Genomic DNA, 14,124 nt, shown 5'->3' with positions numbered 1-14,124 from the left:
GCCAGCTCCAGGGGACTGATGGGGCAGTGCCAAGCACCCATGAATGTTGACTGGTGAGCAACTCGCGAGGCCGGCCCCTCTTATGCCAGCCCACGGCATGGTCCAGTGCACAAGACATGGGACCAGGGTCAGGATAACTTTATCTGGGTCTCCACTCAGTCACCCAGGTGCTATGAGTCGTCTTCTGGGCCTCAGTTTCTCCATCTGTATAAAGAGAAATTGGACTAGTGCATGATCCTTTTCGTGTTTGGTAATGAAGAGCCAGGGGAGGGAGATTTGGCCTGTCATGGTGACCACAGGACACTCCTGGCAGTTGGGGCCCACGGTCTAGGGGCTCTGAGTGCCTTGCACTGAACCAGACTGTCCCTCCCAACAAAGATTTGTACCCCCTCCAAAGGAAAAAAAATGCAGAAGCACCCCTGTTGAAACACCCTGGTGGATGATCTCACAGGTCCCTTCCAGATCTGGGATTTGGAAAACTTTCACCCAAATTCACAACCAAACATTCTAAAAAGAAATTCTTACCTTGAAGTGACAGCTTCTAGCTCTGCTGCCTCAGAGATGTGGGACTGCTGCTGTTAAGATAAGCAGCCCAGCCCCGGAGGGATCCGGAAGGTTCCTCCCGGCTCCAGTGCTCTGTGACTCTGCAGCTGGAGATAATGACGATGGTTTACACATAAGGAGCGGGCTTTCCAGCCTCTAAAGCCTGCTAAACACACCATTTACCTCCTTTGATCGTCTTGCCAACCCTGGGAGGTTGGAGATGAGCAAACCATGGCTCAGAGAAGGCTTAGAGATGTGTTCAAAGTCACACAGCTGGCAAGTGATGGACCTGGGGTCTGAACCCAATACCCTTTCCTCTCGCCCAGACTTCTTTGACGGGACTCCCTCGTCATCTCCCCCAGAAAAGGCAGTGCTGACTCCCTTGCCTTCCCAGGAAAAGAGAAGCACCTCAGAACTCTGAAATGCATCCTCCCCTCACCTCACCATACACACTCAAACTCACACTGATATACACACATATTCACCTCCAGTAGGAAAACCTACCAATTTTACCATATATTTCAAAAATCAACTTTAGAATTAGAAAGAAAGCAAGCAAGCAGCCCGAATGGCCCAGGGAAAAAGTTCTGAAAGCCAGCTTCTGGGAGCTGGTCAGAAGGTAGAAGGCACCCCCTCCTTCAAAGAAGCACTGGCCAAGTGGGGCTGGGAACCCGACATTCACAGCAGTGGGTCCGAGGTCTGAGGGACCAGGACCCTGTAATCACAGGTACAGCATGTGACCTTGTGCCTTCACTCCTGCCACCCGGACTCCCCACCCTCCGTGCCCAGACCTGCACCCTGACCAGCCCTAACCACCCCGGCCAGCCCCACATGGGACACCCAGAAACACAGTACTATTGGGGTCTGATCCGCAGCTAGAATATACCGACCATGCACCTCAAGTTTGCGCTTGTGCTAGGCTGTCGCTCTGTGTCACAGGTGTGCGAGTGATGAGAGAGTCTGCATTCTTAAGCAAAGATCTGCTAAGCCAAGGACCAAATGTCACTCTGTTGTTTAAGACCCCTTAAGGCCTTGCTGCCCAGATGGCAGTCCCTGGACCAGCAGCATCAGTGTCATCTGGAAGCTGCTAAGAAATGCCACATCCTGGGCCCCACACAGACCTCCTGGCCCTTTCTGCACTTCAACAAGCTGCCCAGGTGGCTCAGTATCCAGTGGGAAGCAGGGCTGGCCCCTCACTACTCGCCAGCCACACCGGCCTCCCTCTGGTTCCTACAACACGCCAGAGCCCTTGCTGCCGGCTGTTCCCGTCTCAGGAATGCTGGCCCCCCTAGGTTCGCACGTGGCTGCTCCCCCTCCCCCTCCAGGCCTCAGACCTTATGTCACCACTTCAAGAAAGCCTGCCCAGGCTCCCTGATCTGCAGTCAGTGCCCCTCTTGGCACCTCTCAGAGTAGCTCGTGGGTCTCTTCCCACATGCAGCTCTGATCGCGTTCTCGCCACAGCTTGCTGTGTGGTGTGCCCGTGCCAGCGTGCCCGCTCCCAGAAGGCTAGCACCCTGGGGGCCTTATACGCCCAGGACGGAGTGGATTCTGAATGAGCGAGTGGAGGACAAATACAGGCATCCCTAACCGCGCCGTCAGTTAACCCTTGGACTCACTTGCAAGGCAGAACCTGAGGTCTAGGAAAGGGTGGGGCATGCCCACGGTCACCCGGCAAGTCTAGGTGGAGCAAGACCAAAGCCTTTGACCTTTCAGGACCGGGCACCTCAACCCACGCCCGGCGCCCTGCCCGTCGGTGCGCGGGGCCTGACAAAGCAGGCCGTGAGCAGGGGCCACTGACCTACATTGTGAGTAACTGCATTCTGCAGAGGGACTCTCGGGCCAGCTGCTCTCCTTTCGCCGCACAGATGGGGGAGGCTTTCCCGGGCAGCTTCTGCCGCCTCCCGCTGCGCCGCGGTCGGCCGGGAGTCAGGTGTGAGCACTTGCGGCCTTGGCCGTCACGGACAGGCGTGGCCTCTCTCTGGCCGCTGCGCCCTGTCGCGCAGGAAGAGCATTTTATCAGCTTGCATTCAGCTGCCGCCCCAGAGCACGGCCTTCACGGAGCTCCGGGGGCTTCGCGGGGAGGCCTCTGCCGAACACTTGGCGATGAAGTCATTCCTCCCCCATGCAGCACCTCACAGTTTATACAGCGGGGTGCTAGGATTATACCCACTGTCCCCTTGGAATGTGACATGGTGCTTGCGAGAGGCAGGGCAGGCTGGGAGAAGCAGATGGTGAGGGAGGAAAGAACACTGGCTTGGGAGGCTGACAGGGCTGCGTTGGAACCCAGCTCAGACACTGACCAGCTGGAGATTTGGGGCACGTTCTTTCATCTTGCTGTGCCTCTGTTTTCTCATCTATAAAATGGACACAACAGGTTGTTGGAGCTTCACGAGGCTTTGACAAGACAGCATATGCAGAGTTTGCAGCTGTCATCCGTGACAAGCGGCACTTGGCGTTCTTGGGGCGGCTGTTAGTGGGTGAGGTCGACTCCCTCCCCCTCCAAGGCTGTCTCTCGTGGAATTGTCCTGATCTTACTAGGATGGAAGAGCCCTGAGGACAGGGCTTGTGTCAATGCTGCTTGTGGCTGTATCCCAACCCCCTCATGCCCAGAACAGTACCTAGCAGGTGGCAGTGCTTCATAGTTACATTGGAATGAATGATTGATTACTTGGGTAGTTGCCCAGGTGGGCAACAAGTCAGGAAGAAAAATAAAGCAGAGAAAAAAACAATTCGAGAGCTCTTATAGGCCAGTCATGCATGGGAATTGATTTAGACCAGTGGAAATGCTGCAGTCCCCAGTCACATGGAGAGGCGGGGCTGAAATAACGGCTCAGACCCTGATAGGAGATCACAGCATGGCATCTGCAGGGGTCAGGGCCCTGGATCGCTGGCCCGCACGGAGAGCAGGATGAGCGTAGGGTCAGCAGGCCTGGGTCCTGCAGCCCTACCTTCCCCGATAGCTGTTACCCTCCCACCCCACTCCTGCTGTCTGCAAGGGGTGGGGCCGGTCCTCCAGGGTGCCTGGAAATCTGGCTTCCTTTGAGACCACTGGGTGCCTTCTAAAGTAGCATCGGATGCTGCTGACGGCTTTGCGGGCCCCACTGAGCCACAGAAGTAGCTCCGTGTCCTCAGTAGAGGGTGAGCTGCAGCCGCTGGGCCAGACCCTCCGTGTGGGCCTTGGGTGCCCCCTAGTGGCACTTTGGTGTATGACAACGATCCCAAGTAAGTGCTCAGGCGGTGGCGCCTTTCCACGCCCCCACTGTCCCCTCCCCTCACCCCTGCAACCCACCCTTTGCATCATTGAATGCGGCTCTCCCCCTGTGTGTGACTGCTCAGACCGCTCTGAACCCTGGTCCCAGGCACTATTACAACTGATCAGATGAGCAAAGGCATGGCTTTTATGGTCGGCTTTGAGATTCAGTACCTGACTGTTCAGACTCCCTGTCCCCTAGCCCCAGAAGTACATGAACCTTCTCACTCCTAAAACTACCCCAGCCCCTGCCGCTCTAATTCACATAGAGTGTGCAGAGACATGGGGTTGTGTGAGGATGATGTTAACGATCAAGAGATTTTTGTGGTTTATTTCTGTATCGGCGCCTGGGTGGTGGGAGCATAAGGTGGAAGCAGCTCTGCCCACCCCCGGGACCACTGAGTTCTCTGAACACTCGACTGACCCTTGATTTTTTTTTTTCTGCCCTCCCCACCTCTGCAGTGGAGGCTGTGCTTAAGCTTATTGAGATGGGTGGGGGGCTAAGAGACCGGATGTAGGAATTAGGATTCAGGATGGGAAGGGTCGGAGCAGACCAGGATGGGGATTGTGAAGGGGAGGGTGGCTCCTCAGAAGTTAAAAGATAACCTGGCTAGAATGTTAGCTACAGAAGGGGAAAAACAGAGCTAGCAACAGCTCAATGAAAGCTACCTAATGGTGTCTTAGGCAACCATAAGGAACACATGAATCACCAGTGGAAGGTAGTTGTTTAGGAAGCCGAGCAGACGTAGAGCAAGGGCACAGGCGGACTCACTCACTACCACCTGGAGCGTTGAGCTCGATTACAGGCCTATAGATCAATGGTAAAGTGGAGGAGGTTGAAGGACCAGGTCGGCTCATGGCGGGAGGTGATGTGTATGGTCACTGCAGCTCTTTCCCTCCTGAGGAAGGGCTTGCAGGTGCAAGGAGGGGGCTTAGGATTATTCTGAGGACCCCAGAGGAAAGGAGGCAAAGACCAGTGGGTAGAGGTACAGGAGAAGGTTCTGGTTCAATAAAAGGATTGTGCAGCCACTCACCAAGAGTGGGAGGGGGTGGGCTCTCTGTCACTGGGACTGTAAGAGCCAGACAACCACTCAGCTTCCCATGAATAGAGTTTTCATAACATTGAACAATGGTATATGACAGCATCGGTCCTTTATACACAGAGAATCTAAGAGTCCATCATAAATTATTACCTTTCATTATAGAACAACAGATACTATCATCATTAATGGGTTTGCTATTCATGCATGACCGTAATGGGCCTCTGCTACTGCATTCTGATGTCTGCTTGGTTGTCAGGCATTAGAGAAACCCAAGTTTCACTGTTAGAAGTCACTGTTGACCTTGGGACCAGCGCCTTTCTCCATCTCCTCAATTAAACAATGGAAGGACATCAGGAAACCCCCATCACCATACTAGAATCCAGCCCAGCTCCTGGGTGGGTAGCAGTGGAGGGGAAATCTCTGGCCTCTCTGTGGTTCTTGGTGATCACCTTCTGCTGGGGTGACTCTTACTAGTGCCCACAGCTGCCACCACAGAAGCCTCAGGGAACCACTAGAGCCTGTGTGTGGACTCAGTGACCATGGAACCAAAGCAGCTGAGCTAAGGCTGTCTGTGGCTTGGGACAACAAAAGGAAAATCAAGCCTGAGAGAGCATGCAGCTGGATGGTCTGGTTACAGAACGGCCTGAGTGCACAGGCTCCACCTCCCTAGCTCTTCCTGCTTCCATGTGGAAGCACCATCATTCCCCAAATCACAGGAGCCCAGACCATTGCCCACCTCAAAGGTCAGACCAAGAGAGTGGGGCCAAGAGAATTGGGTGCTCATTCCCAGTTACCTAAGGCCTGCTTTCCACATCCAAAATATCTGTTCTTGAGTGACACTGTCGATGCCTACCTCTTACCCTCAGGCATGTGCCTTTTACCCTAGACCTTAATAGGACAATTCCATCCTAGACACAGTTCTTTGATTAAAAACCCTCAGCGGGTATCTGTTCTAAAGGCAAATAGATTTGCAAATATACCTTTAATTTTACTTTGTAAATTTGTTATTGGTAGTGTATGGATGTAGAAATTCTAAAACTATTTTGTGTCTATTTAGTATTGAGCAAATGAGTGACTGTTTTGATATTGTGGGAAACCAGGGATCTTACTATGAGAGAAGAACAATGCAAATACAAAATGGGAAGAAGCCAGAACCCTGTGGCATAGGATTTTATTTACATCTATCTATAAACAGATGGTAGAGAGACGAGGATAGGTACATAGAATAATGATGAATGGATGGAAGGATGGATGGATGGATAGATAGATAGAGGAAGAAGGAAGGAATGAAGGAAGAAAAGAAGGAAGGGCCTAGAAGTAATGATATCCTAGGAACAGCAAACACATCTAGTGCCCAGATCTTGGTTTTTTAATATCATTCCCCACCAAAAAGAACCAAGACTCCTCAGAGAAATGACTGATTCTAAGGTTGGAGAAAGGAGAGTACAAAGTCAAGTACTTATTGTGCCAAGAACTAGGAAAGTGCTTCCAAAAAAGTATGGGGATGTATTGAAAAAACACACGAGGCTGAACGAGGGAGTTTCCCACTGGCCAAATCTGGGGGAATGTGAACATCAAAATGAATGATAGTAATGGAAATGAAAAAGAAACCTATAAATGCATACTGATAGGGAAGTCCCGGTGGCTCAGTGGTTTGGCGCCGCCTTCAGTCCGGGGTGTAATCCTGGAGTCCCAGGATGGAGTCCCGTGTCGGGCTTCCTGCATGGAGCCTGTTTCTCCCTCTGCCTCTTTCTCTCTGTCTCTCATGAATAAATAAATAAAATCTTTTTAACAAATGCGTACTGATATACATAAATAAATGGGAAGAAAGGAAAGATCTTGTTTACAGTGGAGTGCCAAGTATTTCAATAAAATTATAGAGTTAAAAAAAGTCACCATTTTACAGCCACCAAAAGAATGTGACTCAGGTAGAAACCATCACTGGATGCTGAAACCACTGAGTTGGCATTTGTGAGGAAATAGGACACTCACACGGTCTCAAAGTATCTCCTACAGAATATTTATTAATAACACGGGGGAAACGGTACCTTTGAAGTGAAGAGATTGGGCAAACATCACCTGAACCAAATGATCAGTTAGCATCATCAATAATGGGATAAAGTGCCACTGAGAAGAAGCTCCAAGGAGGCAAAAACCTCACATTCCATAGGATTCCTGCCACAAATGCATACCCTGGATCTAATCATGAAAACACATTCGAACAAAACCAAATTGAAGGACATTCTACCAAATAACTGACCTGCATTCTTCGGAAATACCAATGACATAAAAGACCAAAAAAGACCGAGGAATTGTTGAAGATTATAGGAGACTAAATGCATGACAAGTAAATCAGGACATGGTCCCAGATTGGACCCTGCTTTGGAAAGACCACAATTGTCTTAAAGGGCATTATTGAGTCAATTGGAAAAATTTAAAAACTGATAGCACTTTAGATACTGTATCAGTTAAATTTCCTCAATTTGGTAAGTATATGTGGTTATAAAAGAGAATCTCCTCATTCTTAGGAAATACTTGCTAGGTATTTAGGGGTGAAAGGTCAGGATATCTGCAAGTTACTCTTAAATGGTTCAGAAAAAAACATATGTAGAATATGCACTTTTTTTCATTCTCTGGGTGTGTTTTTCTTCTATTTCCACCACGTGACTGATTCTCATCCAGAGTTTCCCAGTTCAAATTCCTGAGAGAGAGAGAGAATGAGTTTGGGTAGAGTCGTCTCCACCATCCGTCTTTGAGCAGAACATGGTACTAGGAAACCTCTTAAGTCTCTGAGCAACTCTGGATTGACTGCTGTGGGTCAGGTCCCCACCCTCTGTCCAATCAACTTTGGCCCAGGATGGGTCATGTGGTACATTAACATGGCTGCCCCCACCGCTCCCTCACTGGGTTGATGGGCAAGAAGGCTTCCTTAGACAAGCTAGGCAGGTCCCAAGGCTGGGCCAGCCAGCAGCTACTGGTGTTAATCCCAGAGACACCTGAAGGCCTCTTGACATAACTTTGTGCCCTGTTCTCACCTTCACTCTTTCAACAAACATGACAGATGCATGCTCTGGGCCAGGTCTTAAGCTAAGTACTAGAAGCACAGGAAGTGACCCACTCCCTACCCTCAGGAGATCTGACTCATGTTTGAAAGGCATGAAGAGCACAGATAACTAGGGTGCAGGGCTGAATCATGACCAACAAATATAAGGCAGCCTCATGGAAACATGGAAGAGGAGTCCAAAAGGCCTCCTGGACAAAAGACTGGCTGTAGCTCATGGGAGGGAAGGTGGCCGTCAGATGGGGCCCTGGCTGCTGGAAAGGTGCCCAGTGCCACCCCTGGGTTTCTGTTTTCTCTTTGCACAGCCGGACCCAGCAGGACGGGACATCTCTATCCGCCCTCTCCTGGAGCACTGTGAGAACACCCACATGACCATCTGGCTTGGCATCGTCTATGCCTACAAGGGGCTTCTCATGGTAGGTGCAGAGCAGAAGGCAGAGGTTGGGGGGCTGCTTCTCTGTCAGAGCTCTCTCTCCCAGGGGCCTCTGTGAACGTAGAAATAAACAGGACCCCCAGGATGAAGCACTTACCAGCCTACCTCCGTGTTCGCCACATGTTCTCTCAATTCCCACAACAACCCTCTGAGATAGGTGCAGATTATACCCCCATTTCACTGATGAGGCTGATGAGGCTTGGTTTGCCCGAGGTCACTCAAGCTAGTAAGTGGCAGATTCAAGAGCTTAACCACAGAGTAATCCCAAAACCTGTTAGTTGGCCTCGCGTCGACCACCATGATACTCCCAGAACAGCAGTCTGTCAGCATCTAGCACACGCTCACATCCCACATTTTACTGGATTCTCTCAAAATCTGTGGGAGGTGAGTGGAATCATCCTCATCTTATAGATGGGGAAGGTCAGGCTCAGAGAGTTTAAAGGGCACCTGGTAACCTCCAACCTCCAACCCCAGTACTCTTTCCACTCTACCCATTTGTTAGATCAAAGATCTGTTAGATCTGTGATCAAAGGTCACATACCAAGGCCACCCCACACTTCTGGAAAGACTTGAAAGGGCCGCCACACCCCACCTTATCCCACACTCACCCTTGAAGCTTCTCTCCAATCCTATGCAAACTGCGCCTCCCCTAAAATCCCTCCAGTGAAGGATTTTAGTATATGTGCTGCCGAAGCGAGCACCCTCCAGTGAAGGAAACCAGCTCCCGTACCCTCCTCAGGTCTTGCCATAGGAAAGTCAAGCCACCATCCACGTCTTTGTAGCCTCTGCTTAGAGCCAAGAATGAAGCCCTCTCCAAAACTCATATAAATTGGGATTTCTTGTATTGCTCAAATGCATCCATACCTGCTGCTGCTTCGGAGAACTGTTTCTGAGGGGCCACACACCAGAAGAGCATGTGCTAGGAGACCCTAGGCAGAGAGTGTCCCCCACTTCATACTAGTTGAAACTAGTTTCCATAGGGAATCTATGAGGACCGCTGAACCGCAATCTGGGCCCCACAAAGTAATGCCCCAGAAGGTGTCCACAGGAGGCTCCCAGAGTGGAAATGGGACTTTGAGGACTGGCCAACAGCCCTAGACTTAGAGATGGGCACTCAGGAGACATGGTCACCGGAGTTGTGAGAGACAGGTGGCATAGACCTGAAGACAGATCCATCATCAGTGGGCAAAGTTGCCAGAGGGCGGCTTTCAAGTCCACATTAAAGAAGGATTTTGTACAATAGAGCAGTGGCCGCAGAGGTGGTGGTGCCCCCTAGGAAGGAAGACGCCCCCTTCACAGGAAGCATGTGGTACCCACAATTGAGGCCCCAGCCCTTGCTGAAGAATGAGACTGAAGCCAGATGCTCCAGGACCCTTCTAGCTCCAGGTCCCCCGATCCTGAGACTCTGTGAAATTAGATTATGGGGAATCCGATTGACTCTTTAAACTGCATTTATCTGTAATGTCTTGACCATCCATTATCTTCTCCACCTACTTGCAAAAGTGGCTGGAGATGACTGTATCTCTTCCTGTGAAGCTAATACCTTCAGCTGGATCGTGTCCATAAAAGCTGTATTTAGCAGCACAAGTGTGTTACTATTTCCAGTGTGTGCAAGGAATTGTCCTCAGTCCTCCTGGCCCCTAGGGTTTGTGACTAAAATTCTAGCTCCTAGTGCCTCCTCTCTGAAACCACAGAATTTCAAGGCTGGAGAGAGAGTGCCCAGCCCTGAGGCCCACTCTCCCCTCTCAGAGTTTCGGCACTCCCAGCCCACGCTGAGCATCCCCGACATCCCCATTCATTCAGTCACTGCTGCCACACCTCCAGGGATGGGAGTTCACCTGCCTAACTGTGACCTGTGGCATCATGGATGCTGTATCAGTGTCCTGTGGCTGCAGTCACGAATCACCGCAAACTGGTAAACGCAGACTGGCTTGAAACAACACACATTTCTTCTCTCACTGCTCTGGAGGCCAGGAGTCTAAGACCAAGGTTGAGCTATGCCCCCTCCAGAGACTCTAGGGAGAATGCTTCCTGCCTCTCCACGGCAGCTGATGGCTGCAGGCATCCTTGGCCTGCGGCCGCATCCCTCCAATCTCCACCTCCATCTTCACGTGGCCATCTCCTCTCCATGTCTCTCCTCTGTGTGGCTCTTGTGAGGACACTTGGCATTTGATTTAGGGCTCACCTGAATAATCCAGGAGGATCTCATCTCAGGACTCTTAGTCATATCTGCAAAGACCCTTTCCCCAAATATTCAGTCTCTGTGGATTGGGATGTGACTTGTCTTTTAGAGCCCCCATTTAACCCACTATAGGCAGGTTGCTTTTCTAGAAAGCTCTTCCTCATCCTCAGCTAAAATCCGCCTCGATGTAACTTGTGCCCATGAACCCTCATTCTACTCCTTGAAGGCCTAGGAACAAGTTACTGTTTCCTTCTGACACTCTTCAGAGATTTTGCAGCCAACCACCAGGTCTCCAAACTTGCCCACATTTAACAACTGGTAGAGACTCTCATGATGGTTTGTGGGCCCCTGGGCAGGTCACTTAGCCTTGTCCAGCCCCTGCTTCTTCCCCTAGAAGATGTGGACAGCCAGGCCCTGCTGGCACAGCCACTGTGAGACTGAAGGGACCACACACACGGAGAAACCGGCACAAAGCAAGGCTTTCAACAGCCGTTGGGTTCTTTTCCTCACTTGGTATCTGCTTCCTGGGCTTCTGGTTCCCCATTTTAAAAGGAATCTTTAAAAAAATAAATCAGTCTGGGTGCCCGGCTGGCTCAGTGAGTGGAGCATGTGACTATCTTGGGATTGTAGTTTGGGGCCTCACATTGGGTATAGAGATTACTTTTAAAAAAAAGAAAATCTTTAAAAAATGTTTTAAATAAAAAAATGTTTTAAATGATAATAATAAATCAGTCTATGATATAATACACTTACAGAAAAGGAGAGGAAAGCAACCATGGTTGTATAAATAATACCAATTACAAAATAACCGACTCTTGTACTGGGCACTTTGGTTTACAAAATGCTTTCACAGCCATCCTCTCATTTCATCTGGACACAAACCCTGTGAGATGGTATTATTATTATTATCTCCATTCCACAGACCGTGAAACTAAGGCCCTGAGAGGTGAAGTGATTTGCCCAAAGTCACACAGCCGACGAAAAGCAGCAGATTACAGCTCCTCCATCCTTGTGCCCCTGACCCTTCACTACATGGCACCATGCTGCCATTCTAAGTCGAACCTGAAAACAGAAGCCCTCAGTGTGATATTAAGTGGCTCATGCAGCTTTGGATGCCCTGAGTTGCAGTGGTGAGGTCAGAGGGAAGAGGGGTCTTTGGAGAAAGGCCTCCTGAAAGGGCTGGACTGCAGCCAAAGCCCCTGCCTGGTCAGCATGCTGGTCAGCTCGCCCCCCGACCCCCACTACCATTCTGCCTGCCATTCCATCTGCACTTCCTCCTCAATCTGCCCTCCCTTTAGACCACCCAAGGAGTCTAAACCCTCCACATCCTGCTTCAGATCACACTGGACCTCTACCTGGTCCATTTCTGTTGGGAGATGTATTAGTTAGGAGTAGAGTTATAAGTGACAGGAAACCCAAAATAATAGTGGTTAAAGAGATAGTTAACTTCCTCCTCAAATGAGCAATCTAGGGCTGGTGGGGGTACCCAGGACCTCAGCTCCTTGGACCTTGTGTCTCCCCCATCTTCATCATATAGCTCCCACATTGTAGACTAAGATGACTTTTTGGTCTAAGATGGCTGCTCAAGCTCCACCTATCACACTCCACTCCATCTACTAGGAAGGAAGAAAAGGAACACAGTTCCCCTTTACAGATACTAACCAGAACTTGTCCTGAACCTTCTCATACACCACACCTAGCCTCAGGACAGTTAGGATATATAGTCTCTATTCTGAGTGACTTTGTGCACTGACAGGTAATAGAAGTCCCAGACATGGGGCCTCTGTCTTATTTAGTGGTAAAAAACACGGGACTGAACTTCTAGAAACAATTCACTTTTGCCCCTGTATGACTGTGTGGCCTTGGACAAGCCCTTTCCTCCTCTCTGGGCCTCAGTGTTCTCCCTAGAGCAAGGGGAGGTTGTCATAATCATGTCTCTGGAAGCCTTCCCACCACGGCCTGCTATATGTGAACCAATATTGGGGCGCAGGAGAACCAGATGCTGTAACATCCCCAGTCTGCATTTCCTCAGCAGGACTCAACCCAGGGCCACCAGTGGAGACCCGGGGTGACATCCAGAAGACCCGGCCCACGGCAAAGCTCCCAGCCCCCCTTCTCAGAGCAGCAGGTATGTGCCACCACGGGATAATGACCACTTCCCCTCTCCACTCACCATTTCAGTTGTTCGGTTGCTTCTTGGCTTGGGAGACACGCAACGTCAGCATCCCTGCCCTCAACGACAGTAAGTACATCGGGATGAGCGTCTACAACGTGGGGATCATGTGCATCATTGGGGCCGCCGTCTCCTTCCTGACCCGGGACCAGCCCAACGTGCAGTTCTGCATCGTCGCCCTGGTCATCATCTTCTGCAGCACCATCACCCTCTGCCTGGTGTTCGTGCCCAAGGTACGGCCCGCCCTCCGCATCCTGCCGTCCGACCTCTGGCCTCTGACCCTGCCCAGGGGACTGCTAGTTTCCTACACTTCCTGGCAGTTCTACGCTTTCTCTGCTTGTGATGATTATAGTTCACATCACGGAAAGTTAGGAAATGCAAACAAGTAAAAATCAGATTTTCCAGTCTCGCCACCCAAAAACTATCACTGTCAACGTTTTGTTTTAGTTTTTTACTAAAAACTACGTATTTTTGATGTTTCCTTCCAGTCTTTTTTTTAATATGTTGTTTATTTATTTAAGAGTGCACACACATGTATGTGAGCACCGAAGAGAGAGAGTAGGGGGAGGAGCAGAGGGAGAGGAAGAAGCAGACTCCCCGCTGACACAGAGCCCCAGTGCAGGGCTCCATCCCAGGACCCTGAGATCATGACCTGAGCCAAAATCAGGAGTTGGACACTCAACTGACTGAGCCGTCCAGGTGCCCCTCCCAGTCTTTTTTAAATGGTTAGTGAACTTTCTCAGTTACAGCTCTGATTATAGCTCACGTATTATTTCATAGTTTGCCTTTTCCACTATGAATTTCTCCTTTGTATTTCTCACAGTCATAACCACCAATGGGAGGGCATGCTCCATGTTTTCTTGTCCATTTGATTCCCTTATTGATGAGCATTACAGCCATTTCCAGATCTTTTATGTTATAAATGAACTTCTTTTCTCCACATAACACATGATCCCCGCTTCTGGCCACACTCTTCAGACAGGCCCTCAGAAGTAGTATTAGTGGGAAAAAGTACTAAATGACCACTTTTGGCAGCCACTGACATGTCGCATTCATCTGAAGCACTGACCTCCAAGACCAGCCTGAGAAGTATTTTTCAAACCTTCACCTTCCCGGCAGTGGGCAGGTGAACCAGAGGCTCCGGCATCTCGGGAGTCCCTGCAGGAAGCTGGTCTCAGCATCAGGGAAGAACGGGAAACAGAGAGGGTGGAGGGAATCATTGGCCTGAGTGGGGTGGGGTGGGGCATGCCTTGGAGTACGGTCGGGGGGGGTGGGCCAGGAGATCAGTCGGGACCACTGTACCCTAAACAGGCCGCCCGTGGCCCCGCATCTAGTCAGTCCCCACGTGGCAGCTTCCCCTGAGCACTGCTGCCCTATATGCCTTCCTTCTCTGTCTGTCACACCCACCCAGGCTCTGGGCCAACGCTAAGACCTCGCTG

General features: G+C 50.5%; 1 protein-coding gene across 2 annotated transcripts in view; it reads left to right on the top strand.

Moving 5' to 3' along the window:
• The window catches only part of GABBR2 (gamma-aminobutyric acid type B receptor subunit 2), a 348,748-nt gene that overhangs the window by 320,951 nt on the left and 13,673 nt on the right, over positions 1 to 14,124 (top strand). For both annotated transcript variants that reach the window (XR_005367035.1, XM_038552916.1), the window contains exons 14-15: positions 8,203 to 8,313; positions 12,694 to 12,918. Coding sequence is in view for 1 of the 2 variants with exons in the window: in XM_038552916.1 (XP_038408844.1) it covers positions 8,203 to 8,313; positions 12,694 to 12,918 (336 nt within the window). In the remaining variant the exon portion in view is untranslated. The remainder of the gene's footprint in view (positions 1 to 8,202; positions 8,314 to 12,693; positions 12,919 to 14,124) is intronic.

The sequence above is a fragment of the Canis lupus genome, chromosome 11 (genome assembly GCF_011100685.1).
Source record: "Canis lupus familiaris isolate Mischka breed German Shepherd chromosome 11, alternate assembly UU_Cfam_GSD_1.0, whole genome shotgun sequence".
Classification (NCBI taxonomy): Eukaryota; Metazoa; Chordata; class Mammalia; order Carnivora; family Canidae; genus Canis; species Canis lupus.
Note: the sequence above shows the minus strand (reverse complement) of the source record. Positions and strands in the feature narration are given on the sequence as shown.